This window comes from Lycorma delicatula, chromosome 2, assembly GCF_047948215.1.
Source record: "Lycorma delicatula isolate Av1 chromosome 2, ASM4794821v1, whole genome shotgun sequence".
Lineage (NCBI taxonomy): Eukaryota > Metazoa > Arthropoda > Insecta > Hemiptera > Fulgoridae > Lycorma > Lycorma delicatula.
The window spans coordinates 812,939-838,733 of record NC_134456.1 but is presented as its reverse complement, the minus strand read 5'-3'; the positions used below and the strand labels follow the sequence as shown (position 1 = coordinate 838,733).

General features: G+C 33.0%; 1 protein-coding gene across 3 annotated transcripts in view; it reads left to right on the top strand.

Moving 5' to 3' along the window:
• Positions 1-25,795, top strand: part of LOC142320404 (gamma-aminobutyric acid receptor subunit beta-like) — a 186,859-nt gene that overhangs the window by 74,405 nt on the left and 86,659 nt on the right. For all 3 annotated transcript variants that reach the window (XM_075358112.1, XM_075358111.1, XM_075358110.1), the window contains exon 2: positions 7,456-7,687. In XM_075358112.1, coding sequence (XP_075214227.1) covers positions 7,620-7,687 — 68 coding nt within the window. In that variant the 5' untranslated portion in view covers positions 7,456-7,619. The remainder of the gene's footprint in view (positions 1-7,455; positions 7,688-25,795) is intronic.

The window sequence follows — 25,795 nt, the reverse complement described above, 5'->3', positions numbered from 1 at the left end:
CTATTTTCACTGCGCACAGTGTACTCTGTTAGGGATATCGCACAAGCAGCTGTTGACTGGCGCCTTAAACCGTTCGGCTACACCAGCTACGTAAAGCAAAACAGCTAAATTGAGTTTTTCATCCCGATTATCACAGAGAAACCACAAGTCTTTTGATGTATTTATTCCGGTTGAACAAACCCTTCACATCTGAACCCAAGTTTAATTGAGACGAATAGTTGTCAATAAATAAATAAATAAATAAATTTTTTTCCACTAAAAAGACGTAAAATTTTATTTTAGATAGCACTTTAATAAATTAAAGAAAATTGTATCCGGTTTAATTATAGAAAAAAGTGTACAGTAGCAAAATTGATTATTCTAACGATAAAGGGTATACTTTTCACTTTAAAAAATTATTATTATTATTATTATTATTATATAAAAGTAATAAAAATAGATGTGAAATTAAAAAAATTAATTATTCTGCCGATAAATTGAATAGTTTACATTATAAATTACTAACGGATAATAAAAACAGAACTTACGTCATTCAGCTGGTAGAATAATTTTTTTATCAAAAGCAAACGCACTCACTATTTGCATTTAATTTTGTTTATCATCAATCTTTCAAAATTTTCTATCGTAAACAATTTAATCCGGTTACTACTGTACTTATTGGTGCTTAGTATATCTGTTGTTTCTTAATCATATTTATTTGTTAGTGAAATATCATCCAAACAGCAATTGAAGTTGTTTTGACTGATCAATGAATGATTGATTTTTTATTTCCCATTAAAAAAAAAAACCGCGATTGGAAAAGCATGCAGAAAAAAATCTGATGTGGACACCACATTACTACCTTGTACGCCTATTAAATTACACATATACATTATTATTTTTTTTTTTAATGAAAAGTACTTTTTTTTCATTTTATTATTATTATTGAATTATTATTCATCGTAATTTTTTTTACAATCAGAGGTTAATAATTATTAATAAATCAATATATTTAAATTAAAAAAAGAAAAAAAGAAATGATGTCGGATTCGAACCGATGTGCCTTCCCTTTGTAAGATCCAAATATTTCATTAATTACGAGTAAAATTTGATTTGGCCATAACTCTGGAACCAATGAAAATAAATACCACTTATAATACATCGTTGAAAACCTCTCGATAAGAATTTATTACTCCAGATAAGAAAAAGTCTAAAATCCAATTTTCTTTTGATTTTGGACTTTTTTTGGACAATTTGGTTTAGTCAATTACAATCGAAAGGGAAGGTCCACAACTAGATGTTACCGTAGTCCTAAATCCAAAACTTCAACATCCTACGGCTAATCGTTTTTGAGTTATGCGATATACATACGTACGTACGGCCGTCACGCTGAAACTAATCAAAATGGATTCAGGGATGGTCAAAATGGATATTTCCGTTCAAATCTTAAAACCGAAATTTTTCGCGATTATTTCGTACAAGGAAATAAAAAGAATTTGAAACAAGGAAAAAATCTGAAAATTAAAAGCGAACCCTAAAATTGTTTAAAAAGTTCTCATCATATAACGGCTTAGCTTGATTAAAATTGATATGTACATTCTTAGCGGTTCATAAAGTGCAAAAAAAAATGTTCCGCGAGATTATTTCTTATATCGTGCTGAAAGTATAAAAATATATTCATCAAGTGAGCATCAACATCATAATAATTTAATAACTGTTTTTTTTTGGGGGGGGGGGCGCAACGAAGATTTGTTGTTATTAGCCCCCGGAAGAAATGCTTCTGTAACAAAAAACTATTTCAACAACACCAACGCTAATATCCGTATGACGGATATATACTAAACAACCGTAATATAAAATAAATAAATTAACAATCAAAATGCGCAAGGCAAAATAGTAAAAACTGAAAACATATAATAAAAAACGCTAAAATACATTACAATATTTATTAAATATTCGAATACAAACGCAAGAAATCCCATCGTCAGATTTTCCCCTAAAATATTCCATATTTAGCCCTAATTTAAATTTCTGACGCGATGCCGCACAATAGACGCAGTCCACAAGGATGAATTGTACCGTAATTCGCAACGAATACAAACGGGTACATCGCTCCGAGTCATGAGATGTCCACGATTGAGTTTAGTGTGCCCTATTCGAAGACAAATAAAAACCTGCTCTCGACGATTATTCCTGCAGTAGATCTCCAGGCGACACAATATTCTTAACCGGCAAATTTTATTGTTGATTGCAGCATTCTATTCAGTTTGTCGTTCATCACAGAACGATTAAGACTTCTATTTTAAGTATTCGCTATTAAATACTTTTATAAAATCTCCATTATTTATTTTGTTTCATATACAATGTGTTTTTACGACTATATATTTCACTTTTTTTATTATTTTCTTTGCGTTTCATAACGTGAAAAATACACATTTTAAAGTAATCAGCCAGTCATCAGCCAGGCCTCGGTCGGGATGCCACCGATGTAAATGCCTCGGCAGACATTTGCATCGGTAAAATATAAATCAAATTTCGCCTTCAAATAGACCTCAAACGGACATCTTCACATCCAACCTAACACGATTCCCTCAAACTAACTGACCGAAACCGCGGAAGCGCGAATACCGCAACTAGTCCAGATTTGACAGCACCGTTCGTGACTGTGAATGCCTCAGAAAACGAACGATTTTAATGTTAAATCAGTGCTACACTCACACCGATCAAAATTATGTCTTACGCAACATAGAAATTCAGACCTACACCTAAATAAGCTGACCAATTTAGGTCACCTAACAAGGAGAACGCAACCTCATTCCGGTCCGAAGCCATACCTCCGGTCGCACGGGTTAACATACACCAGCGGCGCGACCACCGCCACCAGCGGGAGCCCCAAATCGAATCATAAGCAATACCAATATTATCCTGGTACGATCCCGATGCGCCTACCTCCAACCGATCCAATGCCTAAGCCGGGATCCTAACACGGTCGAGTACCTCGATTAAGACCTACACACCGCAAGGGCGCGGAAAAAACCAGCTAATCGCGAATCATCCAGTTAATACGGAGATCCAGAAAGGAATGTATTCTCTCAAGTTCCCTAACAGCTCGTGAACGTTCGACTCGCATCGGAGACAGACTTAGAGGAGGTAGTCCGCTATCATCAGTCCCGCAATCCGGGCATCGACTCGAATCGCAAGGAAGGTCGGAAAATAACACTCAAATCAATTATGATAAGCCTTGCGGAAATATTAAATATTGTGAATAGAGTAAGACTTCTATTTTAAATGCTCGCTATTAAAAATATTTTTTTAAATTCTCCAGCATTTGAAGTGAAATTTTGTTTCGTTTCATATTCAACTTGTTTTTATAACTACACATTTTACTTTTTTTTTATTATTTTCTATGCGTTTCATAACGTGACAAATATTCATTTTTATGTATTTTATCGATTCTCAATCTCATAATTTTAATTTGAAATCGTTTTTAATAAAGCGTAAACCATTCGCTTTTAACTCTACTATTATCTATTTCAAATCTCGTTGAAACTATTTTTTTAAGCAAATTATTAATAACGAAGTTGAAATGAGTTAGTCTAAAGTTTGGTTAAATATTTAACAGTAACCTATATTTTTTTCAACAGCGCTTTCAACTAACGTATAACTATTCGCATGATGTTTTTATTTCCTTTCGATCATTAAATTGTATAAAAATTAAATGAAACCATTATTTTCATGTGCAGCCTTATATATAAAAAACGAATATTTCTATTACTATTAGCCGAGCCAAATTGATATAAATGATGCGACAACAAAGGATGACGCAGTCAAACGGCTATTCGTACTCGATTTATCTCTTTAAATGAGATATATACGCTGTTCATCCTGCAGAAAATACACGAGAGCTAACACCTAGTCATCCAATGAGAATTTTGGCAAGTAGTATTTATCATTTGATTATAGAGTTAGATAACATATTTCAGACCAGCTGCCGTAAACGTGAATTAGGTATACTTCCGTTTCTTTTTGTTTTTTTTCTCTCGTTATTTGAAAAAAGGTTAAAATTAATTCTTTTAAATTATAATATTTATATTGTAAATATAATGTAGTAGAAATAACAAAGATGGACCGCTGAATGTGAAAATAGGAGGAGAAAAGATTATGGAGGTAAAAGAATTTTGTTATTTGGGAAGTAAAATTACTAAAGATGGACGAAGCAGGAGCGATATAAAATACCGAATAGCACAAGCTAAACGAGCCTTCAGTAAGAAATATAATTTGTTTACATCAAAAATTAATTTAAATATCAGGAAAAGATTTTTGAAAGTGTATGTTTGGAGCGTCGCTTTATATGGAAGTGAAACTTGGACGATCGGAGTATCTGAGAAGAAAAGATTAGAAGCTTTTGAAATGCGGTGCTATAGGAGAATGTTAAAAATCAGACGGGTGGATAAAGTGACAAATGAAGAGGTATTGCGGCAAATAGATGAAGAAAGAAGCGTTTGGAAAAATTTAGTTAAAAGAAGAGACAGACTTATAGGCCACATACTAAGGCATCCTGGAATAGTCGCTTTAATATTGGAAGGACAGGTAGAAGGGAAAAATTGTGTAGGCAGGCCACGTTTGGAGTATGTAAAACAAATTGTTGGGGATGTAGGATGTAGAGGGTATACTGAAATGAAACGACTAGCACTAGATAGGGAATCTTGGAGAGCTGCATCAAACCAGTGATGCAGCTCTCCAAGATTCCCTATTCAAAAAAAAGAAAATATTGTAAACATGACATGAATTTTTTTTTAATGTTCCATAAAATATTTAAGTCGTTTAAATCAAATTTAAATAAAATTTTTTAAGTACGACGTTCCAGTTGATCGGTTATTTACAAAATTTTTCATAATAACTATTATTAATTTAATAGTTGTTAAATACGTAATAAAATCGATCGGAAAATGTAAAAAATTAAAAACTCAGATAAGTAATAAACTTTTAAGAAATAGCACCGATCATATTTCTTGGCCAATAGAACAACAGATTGCGACCAATGATCGATAAAGATGTGCGTTTCAGATTTTTCTCCTCTTATCCTTATACGATATCAGAAAAATTAAATTAATATTTATTAATAGAATTTTACGAAATCAAATCGATTTCTCTGTTGTAAATCCAAAAGAAATAAATTATTCTGATTAGACGTATCTTTTTTCCTCCGAATAATTCACGTTGGAACACATCAGATAATTTATTTATTGTTTCTTTTTATCTTTTAACGTCGTTTCTTTGTTTGTGTTTCTCTATCTGCCCGGTACCTCTTCATTCTTTTCTTCATACTTCAAAAAGTTGAGCTCTGTTGTTCTTGCGTTTTGACGCTTCTTGGAATTTTTTATTTTTATCCTTTAATATTTTCTTTAAAATTCTCTTTCTCTTATAATTTCTTCGGTTATCTTCAGTTCTTTTAGGTTTTCTTGGATTCGTGTGAACCGTTTGCCTTTAGTTTTTTTTACTTCGGAAGAAATGAAAAAACCGTTTTGTCGATCTACTGTTATTCATTCAAAATAAACGGGAGTAAAATGCAATTCGTGTTTTCCTTGTGATAGTTTTTCAATTTTAGTATAAAGTTTGTTGTTTGGAATTAAATTTTCGTGATTATTTTTAAATTTATGACCTAAAGGTTTTCTTATAATTTTCCTTTCTTTTTTTCTAGATTTTCTAGTAGACCTATGTTGCACAGCCTTAGGATTTCTGCCGCATAGAGCGCTTCCGGCTTTATCACAATTTTATAGTGTCGAAATTTTGAGTTCCACGATAAAGACTGTGTGTTTTATGTGTTTTTCGTCAGCCGGAAAGCTAATTCTATTTTAAACATACCTTATTTATATGTTACTTATAAATTTCATTCTACTGAAGTTACGTAATGAAGTTTTTTTCTAATGAAAGCAGTCCGTCATGAAAACGAAGGTCGTAGATAATTTCCGAGCTATCAAATTTTTAGATACGCTTTCTCGAAACAAACTGGAAAAAAGTTTATTCCGAAATTTATATGAAAGTGACGAGAAATAAAGATAATAAAATATTAAGAAATAAAGTGGCCTTTCCTGTTTTAACGACTACTCGGTGAGGTTGAGTTTCTTTATTTTTCTTATTTTTTACTGTAGATTCAAGAAACACATATCAGAATCGATTTTTACCAATAATTTCCAGAAATAGAACACACTACAGCAAATTTTATATATAACATATTTAAACCTTTATCTCAACACCCTTGAACATGAAAATTAAAAAACACGAAATTTAAAAACAAATGGCATAATAATCGAGGAGACATAATGATAGATCAGATATATAATTCCTTCCAAATCAAATGTATTTAAGATGACTACCGTTAACAATAGAGCTAACGGTAATTCAACTGAAGAAAGTACTGATATTTAACTAAATCTGTTTCATATAAGGAAGTTGAATTTTACAGTTGTGACGTTTCATCAAGCTGATTTACGAATTTATATAGCACACTGTATCTATGAGTGCTAAACAGAAAATTTAAGAGAATTTTATACTATATACACCGGGTGGCTGAAGTAATTTACATCCTCCTCTATATATATATTTTTTTTATAATTGATATAACTGGATGCGTTTACGACATTCTTTCTTGTACCGAGAAGCTACTTCAATGAACGTATATTTCACTATTTTTTACTTCCTTGTACGAAGTTAAGGAAGTATTGTGATCGTGTAAAATTTCGGTTTTAGATTTCAACGGAAATATCCATTTTGACCATACCTGAATCCATATTGACTAGTTTCAGCGTGACGTCTGTACGTACCTACGTGCGTATGTATCTCGCATAACTCAAAAAAGATTGGCCATAATATGTTGAAATTTTGGATTTAGGACTGTTGTAACATCTAATTGTGCACCTCTCCCTTTGATTGCAATCGACTGGACCAAAAGTGTCCAAAAAAGCCCAATATCCAAAAATTTGGATTTTGAACTTTTTCTTAACTGCCGTAATAAACCCTCATCGAGAGCTTTTTAACGGTATATCATAAGCGGGACTTATTTTCATCGGTTCCAGAGTTATTTTTATTAATGAAATATTTGGATCTTACAAGGGGGAGGCACATCGGTTTTATTCCGACTTCATCTCCTTTTTTTAATTTAAATTTATTGATTTATTAAAATTATTACTCTCAGATTGTAAAAAAAAAATACAATAAATAATTCAATAATAACAATAAAAAAATGAAAATATCAGAAGTTATTAATTAAATAAAATTTTATGTAATTTTAATTTGAAAATGTAATTTAATATGCGTGCAAAGAAGTCATGTGTTATCCACATCAGATTTTTAATCGTTTAAATAACCCGGCTATATCATTATTAAACTAATATATATATTTTTATGAAAGATAACTGTGTAATTAATTTTCCTTTATGATAAACTGGTAATGTATTTTTTTTTCTTTTTTTACAGTCTAATGAAGAATTATCATCATGAATATTAGGAACTAAAAAAGTAATAATTTTTTTTATTTATCCGACATGATTGTTCGTCAGTTCGTCATCATGTCGTCATCGTGGTGGTGGAAAGATGTAACACTGGAGTGACATCACTCAAATTATTTTCATAACACCAGTATGACCTTAATCTGGATCGGCTGGTTTACCATCCTGCTTTGTTCGGTAATACAAGTTTCAGCTATCGAGTAAGTAATTTATACCTACAGTTTTCTGTAAATATTTAAAATTAAAATAAAAATAAAATATTAATCGTACTACCAGAATTTACGCGATGTTATCACGTGAATATATGGTGACGTGAGAATGCGCTTCATGTTTGATAGGGAGAACAGAAAGTACTTACTTTATTACAGTAAAAAAATTTGAAAAACCTTTTATTATCTACTACTAAAATTTTGAGAAAGATTTTAAATAGTTCATTTATTTTTAAACAAAATACAACCGCGATTACGGTCAGAATATACGTTTTAAAGTAAGATTTTAATGAAATTGAAAGATTATATCATTTTATTAGCCGGTTTTATAAGTACTCTACTCATCCTTACTAAATTTAAATAAATTGTATTTGAAAATCGATTTAAATCTGATAATTTCAGATATTTGACTTTTTTCTTATAAATTTAGGTCGAAAAGATTTTACTTCTTAGTCGCATTTTAATTAAAATTAAATAAATAATTTTACACCGTACTAATATTTGGGTACTTTAAAAGTCAATAAACAGATAAAAAAGTAAACTTATACTTGGAGGAGAATAATCCAGGAATATATGTATAATATTAAATATTTTGGTTAACTTCGTTTAATTCTTATCGAATTTAATTTATCCAAATAAAATATATAAACGCAAATCTAAAATTAAATTACGTGGAGAATTGTGAGAAGTATTTGCGATAAAAGCATACGTAAAGCAATTATATAAATAATTTTTTTTTTAATTTGAAAACTAAATGTAAAAAAAAACGTGTATCTACAGAACTATGTAATTAAGCTTAGTTATTAAAACAGAAAGACACGCTGTAATATATGTTGGAAAACTAGCGTATGAAAACATCATTCAAAGCGAGAGTTATAATATAATAACGATTACGTCATCGTAATAGATTTGATGTTAAATTTCATTGTTAAATAGATTCCAGTCAGGATACTAGAATAAATTTGGAAACTCACTTCTTCCACTTATTTATTAATTCACTTTACACGAATGAATATCGCTTATTTTTAATTAAAAACTGATGTAAACCGATGACGATCTTTTTTTCAATAAATTATTCGAAGATATCACCGAGCGACTTCATAAGAATATAAGGGAACCGTAACATCGTTCATTATAAAGCAGGTAATATACGAGGTGCGACAATAAAGTAATGAGACTGATTTTTCTTTGCAAGTTGTGGCAACCCTGCAGCTTGCGTAGGCACACCATCTTTGACCTTGGTCTACAAGCTACTTCTAGTCCAAGCGGCACATTGATGCGACTGCTCGGTCGTGAGCTGTGCTGTAATAAGTGAACACGTGTTTGTGTCTCTCGTCACAGAAATGAAACCGCAAAATATTGGCCGACGGTATGCCGTTTCTTTTTGCGTTAAATCGGGTGAAAACGCGACGACAACTTACGGTAAGCTTCAGAAGGCTTTTGGAGAGGAGGTTCTGTCAAGAGCTCAAGTTTTTCGGCGGCATAAAATTTTTAGCGAGGGCAGAACGAATGTTGAAGATGAAGACCGCAGTGGACGACCGTCAACCTCACAGACAGATGTCAACTTGACCGGGGTGCGTGAAATCGTACGATGTGATCGAAGATTATCCGTGAAAATGAATCCAGAACAACTCAACATCGAAACGGTTCGTGCAATATTAACTGAAGATCTTGGTACGAGAAAGATTTGTGCAAAAATGGTCCCCAAAAATCTCACACAACAGCGAGAAACACGGAAAAATGTGGCAGCCGATCTGTTAGGGCAAACGGAAATCGATCCAGATTTGTTGAGCCGTGTTATCACCGGTGATGAAGGTTGGTTTTTTCAATACGATCCAGAGACAAAACGCCAAAGTTCGCGATGGTGCTCAAAGGGATCACCCGGACCAAAAAAAAACTCGCGTGTCAAAGTCAAAAGTGAAATGCACGCTTGTGTGCGTCTTCGATTCCAAGGGAATTATTCATAAAGAGTGAGTGCCTCCTGGACAAACAGTTAACCGATATTTCTACAAAGAAATTTTAGAAAGACTTGGTAAATGAGTTCTTCGTGTCCGTGCCGACATCGCTGATAATTGGATTCTGCATCACGATAATGCGCCATCCCGTACTGCTCTGTCAGTACAGCAATTTTTAACCTCAAAACAAATTTCAGTACTACCACAGCCACCTTATTCACCAGATATCGCTCCGTGCGACTTTTATCTATTTCCAAGAGTCAAAATGGCGGTCAAGGGACACCATTTTCAAACAAACAAGATGTCCAAAAAGCTGTGACGAGGAACACAAACACGTGTTCACTTATTACAGCACAACTAACGACTGAGCAATCGCATCAATGTGCCGCTTGGACTAGAAATAGATTATAGACCAAGGTCAAAGATGGTGTGCCTACGCAAGCTGCAGGATTGCCACATCTTGCAAAGAAAAATCAGTCTCATTACTTTATTGTCGCACCTCGTATTCCAGTCGCTGGACAATCGAGGTAAAATAGATCTAGCTAGCATAATTTTTTCTTTAAACTTCTCATTCCTTAAAATATCATAATAACGTTAAAATCTACAAAGACGCTCCTAACTTAGTTTATCTATCAAAGTCAATGTGAAATCTGTCAAACAGAAAGTTGTAAAGTCCAATCGCCCAATAAGAAAGCAGTATCGATCGGATCTTTGATTACATCCATTCAATATCGCCCAGTATTGATCGCCCCCAGTCAATCGGCTATCAGATTAATATACTTCGCCAGTTTTCTCTGTTTCATTGCTTAGTTTTTAAAGTTGCCAGGAGAAATAAACGAATGCATTATTTACGTACTTTAAAATGATGGAATGTACAAAAATATACCGGGATTCATAAAGTAACAATAATTATGCATTAATTTCAATAAACGGTTGACGATATTAGATATCTCAGTAGACTGTTATTTATATAAATATACGTGACGGTTAAAGTGGAATGAATATGTAATAAAATCTGTTAGAAAATTTAGGATGATAAATATTGATCGTTAAACAATAAAAATATTTTAAATCGACCGAATTATTGCAGAATTAAATAAGAGGTTGATAATAAATGTATAACATTTAGAGTCGCCGAAAAATGTTCCGGTTTTATTTTGCCGATCGATACTAGTTACAGCGATGTAAAGCTATAACTAAACTACGACATTACAAAACAGTAATCTGCCCTAAAGCCTTATATGCAAGCGAGTGTTTAGGAAAGCTTAATATATTAAAACAAGAAAAAAGAAGGAAGATTTTTCAGTCCAAAAGAACAGAGGAAGGTTACAGGTTAAAATCTAACAAATTAATTTACCGAGAAATTAAAGATTTAAAAACGGAAATGCAGAAAAGAATAATGAATTTTTACGGCCAAATTTTAAAAACGAGTGACAATAGATCAATTAATTTTTGAAAAGATGGAAAACCAAAAACGGGTGGCACCGAGAAGTAAACCAAGACCTCGAAATACTAAATAAAAATGGAAAAAAACGATAACAGATAATTTCGTAAAACAGTTGAGGATTTCAAACCTTAGATGAAAAGGAAAAACCAAAAATCAGCTCCAGAATATTTACAGAAGAGCAAAAACAAACACTCTCGGAAAGAATGGAAAAAACGGAAAGAAGAGAAAAAGAAGAAAGAAAATGCAACGAGATTTAAAAAGGTTTAATAGTGAGAAGAAGAAAGTAAATATATAAAGATGATATTTTGCTTTAATTTTAAAATATGAAATCTAAAAATTTGCTAAAAATGCTTTAAAGAATTTACATATCGATTAGAAATCCCTATAGAAATGTTTACACCTACATTACTTTATATTTACTTTTTATTTGTATCAACTACTAATACTAACTTGTATAGCTTAAATTTCTACTTTAAATAATTAAAGTACGATAAAAATTAAGGGTGCATTTTATTTCCGAATAACGGTAGATAATCAGTAGAAGTTTAAAGGAATATTTAACCGATTTGCTTTTTTGTATATAACAATTTTTTTTCTTCTACCCGGGCCGGATTCTGCAGTTAAATATTACACAGCCCAGGAGAGTGTCCTTTACTCTAACGGGCCTCCACGACTCGGCCCACCGGTCGGATCTCACTTTGCGCCCGCCTCAAACCCCCAGAGTAGGATCCACCAGACCCGGCTATGCCGTCCCTGGGTCCCCGCTCCGGGAGCCGGGACTCGGTCTTTATGCCAACGCCTCTAACGGGGCGTTGTCGTTAGAGGCACGGCCGATAGTGCTCTAACGGGGACACCCCGAGTCGGGCATCCCGCCGGGACTCGGTCTTTTTCGCTCGGGAGTGCGAGAGTCTCCGTGCCTCATCGCTACCGCCTACTCGTGCAAGCACGTGTGAACGGCAGCTCCGCAGAGACCTGTCCCGCATCCCCGAGTCCCCCGATCCTTCTCCTGAAGAACCCTCAACACGAACCTCGCGATGGTGTCAAAGCTGTTAGTGCTCCGCAACACGGTGGCGTTGATGTTCTCCACGCTGAGCGGTCCGGTAATCAAGTCGCTGCGGGCACCAGAACACCGCGTATACTTGGGTATCTGGGTCGCCGCAGTAAGGGCAGTAGGGGTCATCCACCCTCCTTCTACCACACAGGTAGGCGGGGAAGATACCGTGGCCGGTCAGGAATTGCGTGACCCAGTAGTTCAGCTCGACAAATGTTTAAATTTTATTTTATTTTAAAAAATCTGAATAATTTTTTCCGTAATTTTTTTATGAATTAGAATAGATCTAGAGACTTTTTTGTTAAATTTTTTGGAAACAATAACGGAACTGATCGAAATAATAAAATATTACTTTAAATTATACATTATTTTTGTGGTGTTTTATAAAACGAAAAACTGCTATTACAAAATTGCAGTTATTTTAATACATGTAAATTAATATAAAATAGCTGAATTTATTTTCCATGAACAAATCAAGCTGGTAATAAGTTGATAAAATAAAAAATATAAAAAAAACAGAAGAATTTATAAAATATGTTTATACGAAACTACCCGTTGTTATTTTTGATTAGTTCACGGCATTCGTAAAAAACAGGAATGAAGCACTCTATGATAAATATACGTAATGCAGTAGTCGACTTCGCATTCGAGTAACATCTTTAAAGTTTGCGTTCTTGTGGAATCATTAATTTAGAAAGTTTAAAATAAATTTTTTCGGTGCAATTTAAATTTCATTTCACTCTTTTTCTTTTATATATTATTATTAACATTAAATAAATTATTTTTTAGTAAGTTGCTAATTTTTATTATTTTACATTTTTTGCTACGGTATAGAATATATAAAAGAATACTGTAATGAACAAAAATGTTGGATAACCGATTTTTTTTTCATTTCTATACATTTTACAATCCCTTGAGTTGGAAAACGCAAAAAAAAAACTAGGGCACTTTTGTCGAATAACTGCCGCTTTTGTGAAGTACCTCGGTTAGGTTGAATTGTACGTGTAGTTGATAATGTACTGTTTAAATTATTTAAATAAAAAGCCTTGAATTAATTACGAATACAAAGTGTATTTATTAAAGTTCTGTTTATGTAATTCACAAATATATCGATAATGATTGTTGAGTTATAACAAGTCAATGCGAGTCTTCAAGCGATGGAGTGAGACTGTCAGATTCTAATGCGGAGCCAGCTAATATAGTATAGGTAGAGCCGAGTGAACCTCAGGAGTTGTGTGAATTGTCAGGAGCTGTCTCAACACTTTTATTTGTGTGTGTGTGTGTGTATGCGCGCGTGTATAAGAGAGCTATGAATGAGCGCGCGCGTCTGTGTATGCTAAAGAGTATGCGCGCGCGCGTATATTTTACTTATCTGTGGAATATATACGAGTTGTAGCACATCTTATATGTTCAATCATGAAATTTAGTATGTGACCGCGAATACGGAGCATTGATTTTATAGAATTTTTATAAAGATCGGACTTTAGGGTAGTTCATTTTTAACTCGTTACAACTATCCCGGAAAATTTATATTTCGGTTAAAACTTCACGGAAAATCTTTAAAACGCTATTAACAATTAATATTTGTTTTAAATCTCCTCTCCTCAAAACCAAAAAAAAAAGTTATTTAACATTTTAAATAACTTTTTTTTTGGGTATTAAATTATTAATTATTATTAATTATCAGGGTATTAAATTTTTGATTTAAGAGTAGAATGAGGTATAGCTCCAATCTCTGATCTGAAAATGAACGGAGGCTAATTTTTTTTTCTAAATATAACGGTTCAGTACCTAAAAATTGTAATTTATAATTCTTTAAAAATTATAACCCGCATAAATAAATCATAAATCCTGGCTTATTTGTTTTAAAATTATAGGCGAATTTCATAATTTAGAAGTCGTAATTAACAAATAAATTTTCTCAAAATACGAAACATATTTTGCCCGTTTCATTTTTTATAGTATTATCTTTGTTAAAGGTAATCGTTAGATTATAATTTTGAAAAATTTGACCGAGGAAAAAGGGTAGAATACAGAACAGAAAGGATAGATAATTTTCCAATCTCGTTGACAGATTTTATTTACGGCATCTTTAGACTTAGAATAGTTTATGGCAAGCTGTTGTAGTTGTATTGTCGATAGGCGGGTGGATATACGAGTAATTCGGCCATATTTGGTAATATTTGCTTACGGTTTGGGAGAATGGCCGCTAATTACTTGGATGCTTATGGCGGTGTCGATCAATAAAGATCAAAAAGCGAATACGGCTATACGTACGTTTATTTTCCTTTGTAGAATTACCCCTATTTTTCTGCACTTATCAGAGATTCTCCCTCCACTGACCTTGCTATAAGCAAACGTTGCCCGACTCTCTGCATCATTTTCTAAGCGATTAATCTCTTACCACTCGTGCTTTGATTTATTCGTAATTTTCTACTCGGTGTTTTCTATATATATTTTTCCCGCTGTTAATTTTATTTTACGGCTTAACAATGAGACCGTGAAAAAATGAAAGGCTATCGTAAATGTAATTCGATTAAAACAAAAGTTATAAATTGTAATTCGATCTCTATAAATCGATACATTTACAAAAATAAAGGGAAAAAGTCGATATGCAATTGACAGTGAGTTTTACTTAGCTAACGAAGAAGCGCATAATCAATTTTGAAATATGAAGATCTATGCCAAAAATGGTTATAGAACAAAAAATGGGAACGTTTGAACTTACTTTTGAGTATTCCTTCAATCCGTCTATAAAACAAAGCTTCATAGACTCGTGGAACTATTTAGTTAAAATGTTGTACACTCATTAAGTACAAAAACAATATCAAACTATCGCGGCAATTCCCAGCAGCCAAAAATATGGAAAATTTCAGTCTATATTGTAAAAAATTCATTTTTACGGTTTCCTCATAATCTTACCGTTAATATCGGTTCAAAATTACTTTTAGGCATATTTTTTTAGGCTAAAATTTTTAAAAACATAACTATCCAGCCAAAATTCCACTGCTATAATATGATGATATATTTTATATTAGGTATAATCTACTAAGAACGCATCCACACTTTTTGTTTTGAAGTTTTTTACTTTTATATATTTGGCTATACAACAAGATAAATGCTGCAGATTTAGATACGTTATCAACCATCTTCATGATGTTTTTTTGATGATGATGATGATGATTACCAATTCAGACGTGTTCGACTCTTGGCGATTCCATACGCGAATGTTCTCCACAACTGTCGATCATGTACGGCTTCTTTAAGCTGCGCTATCTTGCTGGTATCAAGCCAGCGTATTTCTGCTGACCGATTAGTGCCCGTGACGTGGCCAAAGTATGTAAGTTTAAATCTTGCGATTTTAGTTTCGAATGAAATTTATTTTCGTTCGAGGACTTCTTTATTTGTAATTCTGGCAGCCCGTGAGATTCTCAATAGTCTTTGCCGGCACAACTCGAACGGCGATTTTCCGCCGTTCTGATTTTCTGAGCGTCCAGCTCTCACAATGGCAATCGGAAAAACTATCGCCTGCACGAGTCTGCATTTTGCGTCCGATCCTACGTATCTACTTTTCCAAATCTTCTGCATACGGTCGCATAGTAGTCATCTGCATCACGGTTCATTGTATTGCGATACGGCGTTTAATTTCAGGTGCCGATTCTGCATCGCGGTTGATGTTGGAACCAAGAAAAAAGAAATCTTGGATACATTCAATCGCGTCGCCGTTGATTTTTATCTTGACACTGCCATCACCTGCATTTGTCATTGTTTTTGTTTTCTTGATATTTAAATACAGGCGTAATTTTCGCTTTCGTTTTTGATTCTCTGAATTAATTTTTCCAGGCGGCTTTTTGTCTCGGCTAATAAATAAAGTTGTGTCATCTGCAAATCGCTAATTATTGATGTTCCTGCCGCCTAATTTTACTCCAACATCCGACTCGACTTGTGCATTTCTCATAATTTTTTCCACATACAAATTGAAAATAGAAGGCGACAGTATACATCCTTGCGTTACGCCTTTACCGATCCGAAACCAACGGGTGTCTGCAGTCGATGATCTTACCACGGCTTCTTGATCCGTGTAAAGCGAATCGATTATGTGAAATGATACGAGGTGGCACGCCTAATTTCTTTAGAGCTTCCCACAGTTTTGCATGTTGTACGCAGTGTCAGGAGTATGAACTGAAGTTGAGTCGCTAAGGGAACTAGAACTAAATTTTCGTTGTTGCGAACAAAATTTTTGGTGGTATGTTTTTTTCAATTTGCCTCGAAATCTATGAGACATTTACAAGAAAATGGCTCAGTAAAAGCAGAACTAGGCGCCGGGTTCGTGCTTCCGCAAACTCGGTTAGCTAGTTCAGACGGAAACGAAGTAGGATATGCAAGATGTCCGGACGAGGCCTACAGCGAAGTTTGAAAATCACCGATGTAAATGTCTCCTGAGGCATTTACATCGGTGGCATCCAGACGAAGCCTGGGTAATTACTATGAGCTGTAGAAAGTTAGAGAGCGAAAGACGACTCCCGGTAAAGCCCATCAGAGCTAGGAACAGAGGGGGGGGGGGGGGTTGTAGCGACCGGAAGCGTCACAAGGCGTGTGTCTTCCCCTACGGGGTTGGAATATTGAACGCAGTCGAAAGATTTTCTGTAATCTATAAAGCAAATGTACAGCTCCTTCTGGTTTTCATGGCTTTTTTCCATAATCCAGCGCAGATTTGCATATCGTAAATATATATAGTTGTTTTTATGTCGTAAATTCATTATGCATTAACAAGAATCTGACGTGTATAAATACATAAATTTTACAAGTTGCTATGTAGTGATTTTTTTGGACCGGCAGTAATTCTCCTTTCGATAATCGCCTGTGGAGTCCTAACGGAAAGTTGCCTATTTCGTTTTGTATTTGAAACCGAACCTGTTGTACGCCATTTTTTAACTAAATCGTTTATGCTACTCTTAACTGGGATACAGGCATTCGAAAATTTTTCTACGAATACTTGACGCGATTCTTCAAACGATCCAGAAGGAATATACGTCTCGACTATAGCTATCCTCTCTTAGATTGAATAAGGCGTTTTACACAAACACAACGTTTCTTTCTTTCTTTTTCCTGTTTACCCTCCGGTAATTACCTTTCAGATAATACTTCAGAGGATGATATGTATGAGTGTAAATGAAGTGTAGTCTTGTAGTCTCAGTTCGACCGTTCCTGAGATGTGTGGTTAATTGAAACCCGACCACCAAAGAACACCGGTATCCACGTTCTAGTATTCAAATCCGTGTAAAAATTAACACAAACACAACCGCACTCGCAATACTGCACTGCAACAAGACGTACACTGCACTGACACGTAACCCCACCTGACAAACGGCAGCAACAATCAGTAGTAACATATTCATCCACTAGTCGCGCTAGTTGTGTGAGAGTCTCATAAATAGTGTTGGGTAGCGGTTTCATTACGGGTTCGGTTTTATATTAAATATAAATTTGATTGAAGCTACAATTTCAAATAAGTTTCTAGAGCTTCTTTTTACTGGTTTACTATGAATATTTAACGTAGTTGAGTTTGCAAGGAATTATTTAAGTAATGAATGTAATATATAAATATAAATAATAAAGTCGTGAGTATTTATTTTCCTTTACACTCGCGTAATTGTATTTAATTTAAATTATCATTCTTGTATTTTATTATTATATTCCCGTACGATAAGAAAGTAAAAAATAAATGTGTTTTTACGAACACTTTACGTTTGAAATAAATTTAGTAATATAATACATAATAAATACTGCCAGCTTACTTACTACATTATTTTATATAATTAATTACACATGTAAAATGTTTACAGAACGTTTGTTTTTATTTATTAATTTTTTCTGTTTTCTCTAAGTTTCTATCTTTATAAAATCACAAGTGTTTCATGACAGGGCGCTAAATATTTTCTATTTTTACTCTTTAGCGGATTACGTCACATTCTTCTTAACGGCAACACGGCAACGTTTATACACTACAGATATGCAAATACACAAACACGCACGCGCACACAAATATGCATACTATACCTCGCATCGGTGAGCGACGACCCGCTGTATTTCTCTAAAATCTAAACCATTTTAAAATTAAACAACCCTTATCGTCTTCTGTTAAGTCTTTTGTACGGTAAATTTCCTAAGAACAATGTCGATCATATATTCGCGCGCGAGTGTGTGTTTGTGTGTATATGTAAGGCTGATTATTTGGAGCAAAAAGAGAAGATCTAGTGAAAAGTAATTTTGACTTTGAATCGACTTAAAATAATTTTGATTTTGAGTTTTTTTTAATAATTTTTACTTACCGTTCTCTTAAAATAATACTGACTGGTGCGGTTGTGGAAGAATGAACAACTGTTTGATCAATGAACGAATAAGATAAGCTAGTGAGGTATAATTAATATAAAGAAATGAAGACTAGTGTACTTTTCTTTCCACAAATGTGGGTGTATAGAAATATATATATATATGTGTGTGTGCGTTATATATATATATATATATACGCCGCGCACTCCCTCAACAAGCGTGCGCACGCACGCACGCACACACTCAAGAAGTAAGTTAGAATATATATTTATAATTGTTTGCCTATTTCAAACTGATGAAAGTCAATTGAGGTTAAAAATTATTTTTTTTTTGTTTTCCTTCAATTTTTCGAAAATACGTTTTAAATAACCTAATGAAATTATATAGATTTGTAGAAAAATACTTGGGAAAGAACATGATTTTATTTTCGAATTTATTATTATTTTTGCTATTATTATAAAGCTTTAAATTCGTGGCAAAGATATAAAATGACTGGTGCGGTTATAATTTTTATCTTATTCTAAATTAGTTTTATTGTTTTGTATTATTCCTACATTATCGTAACTTAAGTTACACTAACCGATTCTCTCATATACTAAACACATTTTTCTTAATTTGTTACATAATTTACTCTACATAGATTTCAACGAACGACTGAGACATGTAAATGTTCAGCTTAGGGAAGAGGGAATAAATGAGAGCTTCAGAAGTGTTACTTTATTTATGAATGATCTAAAAAAATATATATATATATCTAAAAAAAAGTTTAGATTTAACCCGTGCCAATGGATATTAAATCAAGTTCATATTATTTTTAGTTATTTAAAGAAAGTAACGGATGGATTCATTCATTAAATACAATCATCAAAATTTCTTTTGTGGAAGTTAATTGGTACAGTATATAACAAAGCTATGTTATACTAAAAATAATTTGATTAAAGTGAACTTGATCTAATATCAATTGGCACAGGTTAGATCTAAACTATTTTTTTTTTTTTTAGCTCATTCATAAATAACGTAACTTTTGCAGCTCTAACGTATTCCCGTTCTCCTAAGTTGAACATTTACACGTTACAGTCACTTGTTGAAATCTGTGTAGAGTAAATTATGTACAAAATTAAGATAAATTTAATACACATCCTTTGCACGGTGATAGAGAAGGTGATAAAACAGACTTAAATAGCATCTGAAAGGAGTTAGAGTCTTCTCCCATATAAATACGTATTCAAAGAAAAGAGATCTACCATGGAGATCACCTTGTATCTATACAAAAGGAATCTGTGAGGAATTCGCCTTTAAGGACCACTTCCTTGCAGTGACTTTAGACATTAAAAATGCCTATGAGATGGTTTGGAAAGAAAGGATAATCCTTGTATTACTACAGAACGATGTCAACAAGAACATGTTGAACGTTTTGGCTAATTTCCTGAGTAAACCGATGATCCGTGTTACGGCTAACGGGGTGCTTTCAAACGTCTTTGAAATAAAAATGGAGTCCCTCAGGGATCTGTCCTTAGTGTGATGCTCTTCTTGGTGGCTATAAGCGGGGCAGCAGATGTGATCATTCCTCTGCGGAGTAAAGTATCTTCGCCGATGATGTCACTACTACCTCTATGGGCAAGAAAATTGAGACCTTTAATGAAACAATGCAGAAGAAGTCCTGAACTTGGTTCAAAGATAGGCACATAGTAGTGGCTTCAAATTGTCTGTAACTAAGTCAAGATGTATTATTTTCTTCAGACAGTTAAACATGGAATACCATCATCAACGTAGTTTGACCGGGTTCATAAGAATATGGTCGAACTATAATCTATCTCCTTTTATAATTTATCTACTCTTCATCTAAAGAGGAGATAAAGAGAAGAGACGAGATTAAACTCCTAGGTGAGACTTTTGATGAAAAGCTCACTTGGTCGAGCCACATTAAGTATATTAAGGCTGAATGTCTAAGGAGGGATGAATGTCGTTAAATTTATATTATCCTGCAACTGGAATGCTGACAAATGCATTATCCTAAACACATATAGAACATATATATATAGAATACATATAAAACATCCTAAACACATATACAGAAGCATTGTTTTGTCGAAGCTGGAATACGGTTCTACCGTGTACAACTCTGTAAGAGAAAATGTTAAGGGCTTACTAAATTCCTTGCATGATGCTAGCATCCGAAGATCTATACGGGAATTGGCAACAAGTATATTAATGGAACCAGTGAACTCCCATTGCGTTACAGGAGGAAATACCAGGTTATCAAATATGTAGTCGGTAAGTTTCGTCCCTCCAACGCTGAAGGCAGGCGTACGGGACTCAATGGAATGGGTTCTGGCTTCTCAGTCCTCCCACGGCCTTACATGTCATCCGGGAGAACATCTTCGGAAACCTTTTACCCCAAACAACAGGAGAGACCAATTCATATTAACAAGGCTGAGAATCGGGCACATAAAGCTCAATTTGCACATGCTCACCAATTTGACTTTCTTCAGTAGAACTGTAAGGTGTGGAGTGTAAACCACTTACTCCTAGACTGCTCAGTGTTTGGGACTATTCATCGTAAATTAAACTCGGGTTCACATGTGAAAGGTTTGCTCAACTGGAAGAATGCATCAAAAGACTGACTGATGCTGTTTCTCTGTGTTACTGAAATGAAGAACTCAAGTTAGCGGTTTTGCTTACGTGAGATCCCTTACAGAGTTCTGTGAGCTTAGTGAACAATGGTCTAGTCCTGTTTCGATACTTTTTGTTCATTGTTTGGTGTTTATCGCCTAATTCCTTATGAACAGTTTTAGTCTCTAATGATTCTTATCTTTGATGAGACTGTAAACAAACAATGAAAAACAAATTAATAAGTTTTGCTTTTAATTCAGACTTTATCAAAATGAATGTAACAGTATATTTAATTTTTAAAAGTAATCACTTGTAATTATAATATCTATTACTTGGAACATAAACGATATCTGAAAGTTTGAAAACCAAACTTGAGTGAAAACAATCGGAAAAGAATGAAGATTAAAAGATTAAATATTATTTGGCAATTAATTGTAGGTACTTTTAAAATCTTTTACGTATGTTTTACGCTGACAATAACTCATGTTGTTTGAAAAGTAGTAAAATAAGTTCTTTACTCAAGTTTTCTTTAAGTTTTTTTAAAAGTAAAACTGCATTAGAAATTTCACAGGTGGGTAACAGGACCATATTATTCACAAATAAGCAAAAAAAAGAACCATCGTTATTGTGCAATGTGCAAATTGCAGTGTGCAAATTAGGCTTCTAACTCATAAGAAAAGATTAAGTTGCATATTAAAATAAGCTTAATTCAAGTTTATTAAAATATCTAAATGCATCAAGAGAACTTTTATAATATAGTAGACTAATCCTATCCTTCAATTTTTTTCTGAAATGTAGATGGGTTGAAAAGTAGATATTTCTCAATTGTAAACAGCAGACTTTAAAAATATCATGTATACTTTAATAAACTGAATAAAGCATAATTTCATAAATTATTTGCCTGTATAGTCAATTTAATCGGCTAAAATATAAAAAAATATAATTTTTATTATTTAGGTAGGCTCATTAAATTCAAATAGTTTAAGCGTTTACAGACATCCATATTAATATTTATTTGATCCATCTCCTTCGTTTTATTAAGATTTACACTTCTTTTACATGTAGAAATCAGATCTTTTACATAATCCTAAAAATATTTCATCGGTCTTTTGACAGAAATGTTAAAGTAAGCGTTAAGTAACGCATCAGTTGAGATCTCCTTTGCTACGCTAAAATCTTGTAATGTAAGCTGAAACTCCAACTTCCTTCCCATGACACAGTGCAATAACGCTACAATACTGTGAACTCTTTTCCGATAAAGTGAAAAAATGTTTTCTAAATAAACTATACGTTTTCTTCTTTTCCTCTTATTATCAATAATTATATTCATAATTTTGTATCTGTTAAATTTTTAAAAATTAGAATTGATATTCGAATTTAAAATCTGCCTTTTGTCTTGGTTACATTAAAGTTTGTTGAAAATATCGGTAAGAATCGATAGATTGACAGATGATTTTCTCGTATAATTCGTATATCTAAACGACTGATGAACAAATTTAATATTTCATCTAATTAATAAAACGAATGTAATATACAAAGTATTTTCTGAAATGATTTTCAAAGAAATATCCTTAGACGGATACATACATATAGATGTAATTCAGCAAACCCACCGGTTTGCTGTAGGGTTGAACGCGTCTTCCCAAATTTGGAAGCGGAGAGTCCCCCAGCGTTCAAGTCCTAGTAAAGGCAGTTACTTTTTTACGGATTTGAGTACTAGATGGTGGATACCGGTGTTCTTTGGTGGTTGCATTTCAGTTAACCACACATCTCAGGAACGGTCGACCTGGGATACATACATATCATTCTCATTCATCCCCTGAAGTAATACCCGAACGGTGATTCCCGGAGGCTAAACAGAAAAAAGAAATAAAAGATATAGTTCAGTAAAATTATCCTCAAAAGTTTAATGAAAAGAAAAAATCTGATGTGGACACCACACGACCGACTTCCTTGTACGTCTATTAAACTACATATACACATTTTTTCTGCACTTCATTTAAACTTATTTCATTTGAAAGTGAGATACGATCCTCTAATTCTTTGATAAAAGTGGACAGTTACACAACTGCTAAAACATTAGTTTTTATTAACATCAAATATTAGTACAACCATTAATTCAACAATGTTACCTGAAATATTAGGTTAGAGTAAAAGTCCCTTAATTACTCTTTAAATAAATTGTTTACCAAATAATCCAATAATAAAAACTGATTATTCTACACCGTAAGATCAAAATTAATATTTGTAATCGGTAAACAGGAGAGTTCACTAATCAGAATAGTTTAATTATTATTAACTTTTATTTATACGACACACCAGAAATCTTGTACATAATACGCGAAGTGAAAGAAATTTTCAACAATCACTTTCAATTGAATACAGTTCAAGAATGTGTTTTATTTTTCTGTCAAATAATTAAATAAAAAGACTTTTTTTTAAATAAATATACAATTTTTGAAAGAATTTGCTAAGAAAATCCAAAAATAATACGATTCTAAATTATAATTTTCAATTAATATTAAATAATCAATATTAAATATTATAATTAACATTAGATAATTCAATAAATATTAATAAAATGTTTCACCAACTCTATTACATATATTATTACACATATGTAATAATGCCTATTAAATTACATATACACATTTTTAAAACTACATCAAATTTTATTTCACTAATAACTTCTGATTTTTTTTCATGTTTTTTTTTTTTTTTATTGTTATTGAATAATTATTTATTGTAAATTGTTTTTATAATCACGGGTTAATAATTATTAATAAATCAATATATTTGTTTTTTATAAAAAAAATTTTTAATTTAAAAAATTAAATTAAAAAAAGTTACAAAAATAAAAAAGGAAATGAAGGTTTATTCGAACCGATGTGCCCTCCCTTTATATATAAATATACAAATATTTCATTAGTTAAAACTTAATTTGGCTATAACTCTGGAACCAATGAAAATAAATACCACGTATGATACATCGTTAAAAAGCTATTAATGAGTGCTTAATATGAAGTTAAGAAAAAGTCCAAAATCCAATTTTATTTTAATTTTGGGCTTAGTAGGACATTTTTGGTTCAGTCGATTGCAATCAAAAGGGGGAGGTGTACAACTAGATGTTAAAACGGTCCTAAATCCAAAATTTCAACATCCTACGGATAATCGTTTTTCAGTTATGCGAGATACATATGTACAGACGTCACGCTGAAACTAGTCAAAATGGATTCAGGGATGGTCAAAATGGATATTTCCGTTGAAATCTGAAAACTGAAATTTTTTGCGAAATTTTTACTTCGTACAAGAAAGTAAGAAGGACTGGAACGATGAAAATTATAGTAGATGTTCATTTTTTTTTAATTTCCCGGCTATAGTTATAACGGGAAAGTACAGTAAATATATCGGTATAAAAAATTCTAAAAATAATTGGATCTTTTCCGTTAGCATCAAAAATCTTAACTAGAATTTTATACAGAAGAATTGAGAGGAGAGTGGAAGAAGTGTTAGGAGAAGACCAATTTGGTTTCAGGAAAAGTATAGGGACAAGGGAAGCAATTTTAGGCCTCAGATTAATAGTAGAAGGAAGATTAAAGAAAAACAAACCGACATACTTGGCGTTTATAGACCTAGAAAAGGCTTTCGATAACGTAGATTGGAATAAAATGTTCAGCATTTTAAAAAAATTAGGGTTCAAATACAGAGATAGAAGAACAATTGCTAACATGTACAGGAACCAAACAGCAACAATAACAATTGAAGAACATAAGAAAGAAGCCCTAATAAGAAAGGGAGTCCGACAAGGATGTTCCCTATCTCCGTTACTTTTTAATCTTTACATGGAACTAGCGGTTAATGATGTTAAAGAACAATTTAGATTCGGAGTAACAGTACAAGGTGAAAAGATAAAGATGCTACGATTTGCTGATGATATAGTTAATCTAGCCGAGAGTAAAAAGGAATTAGAAGAAACAATGAACGGCATAGATGAAGTCCTACGCAAGAACTATCGCGTGAAAATAAACAAGAACAAAACAAAAGTAATGAAATGTAGTAGAAATAACAAAGATGGACCGCTGAATGTGAAAATAGGAGGAGAAAAGATTATGGAGGTAGAAGAATTTTGTTATTTGGGAAGTAAAATTACTAAAGATGGACGAAGCAGGAGCGATATAAAATGCCGAATAGCACAAGCTAAACGAGCCTTCAGTAAGAAATATAATTTGTTTACATCAAAAATTAATTTACATGTCAGGAAAAGATTTTTGAAAGTGTATGTTTGGAGCGTCGCTTTATATGGAAGTGAAACTTGGACGATCGGAGTATCTGAGAAGAAAAGGTTAGAACCTTTTAAAATGCGGTGCTATAGGAGAATGTTAAAAATCAGACGGGTGGATAAAGTGACAAATGAAGAGGTATTGCGGCAAATAGATGAAGAAAGAAGCGTTTGGAAAAATATAGTTAAAAGAAGAGACAGACTTATAGGCCACATACTAAGGCATCCTGGAATAATCGCTTTAATATTGGGAGGACAGGTAGAAGAAAAAAATTGTGTAGGCAGGCCACGTTTGGAATATGTAAAACAAATTGTTAGGGATGTAGGATGTAGAGGGTATACTGAAATGAAACGACTAGCACTAGATAGGAAATCTTGGAGAGCTGCATCAAACCAGTCAAATGACTGAAGACAAAAAAAA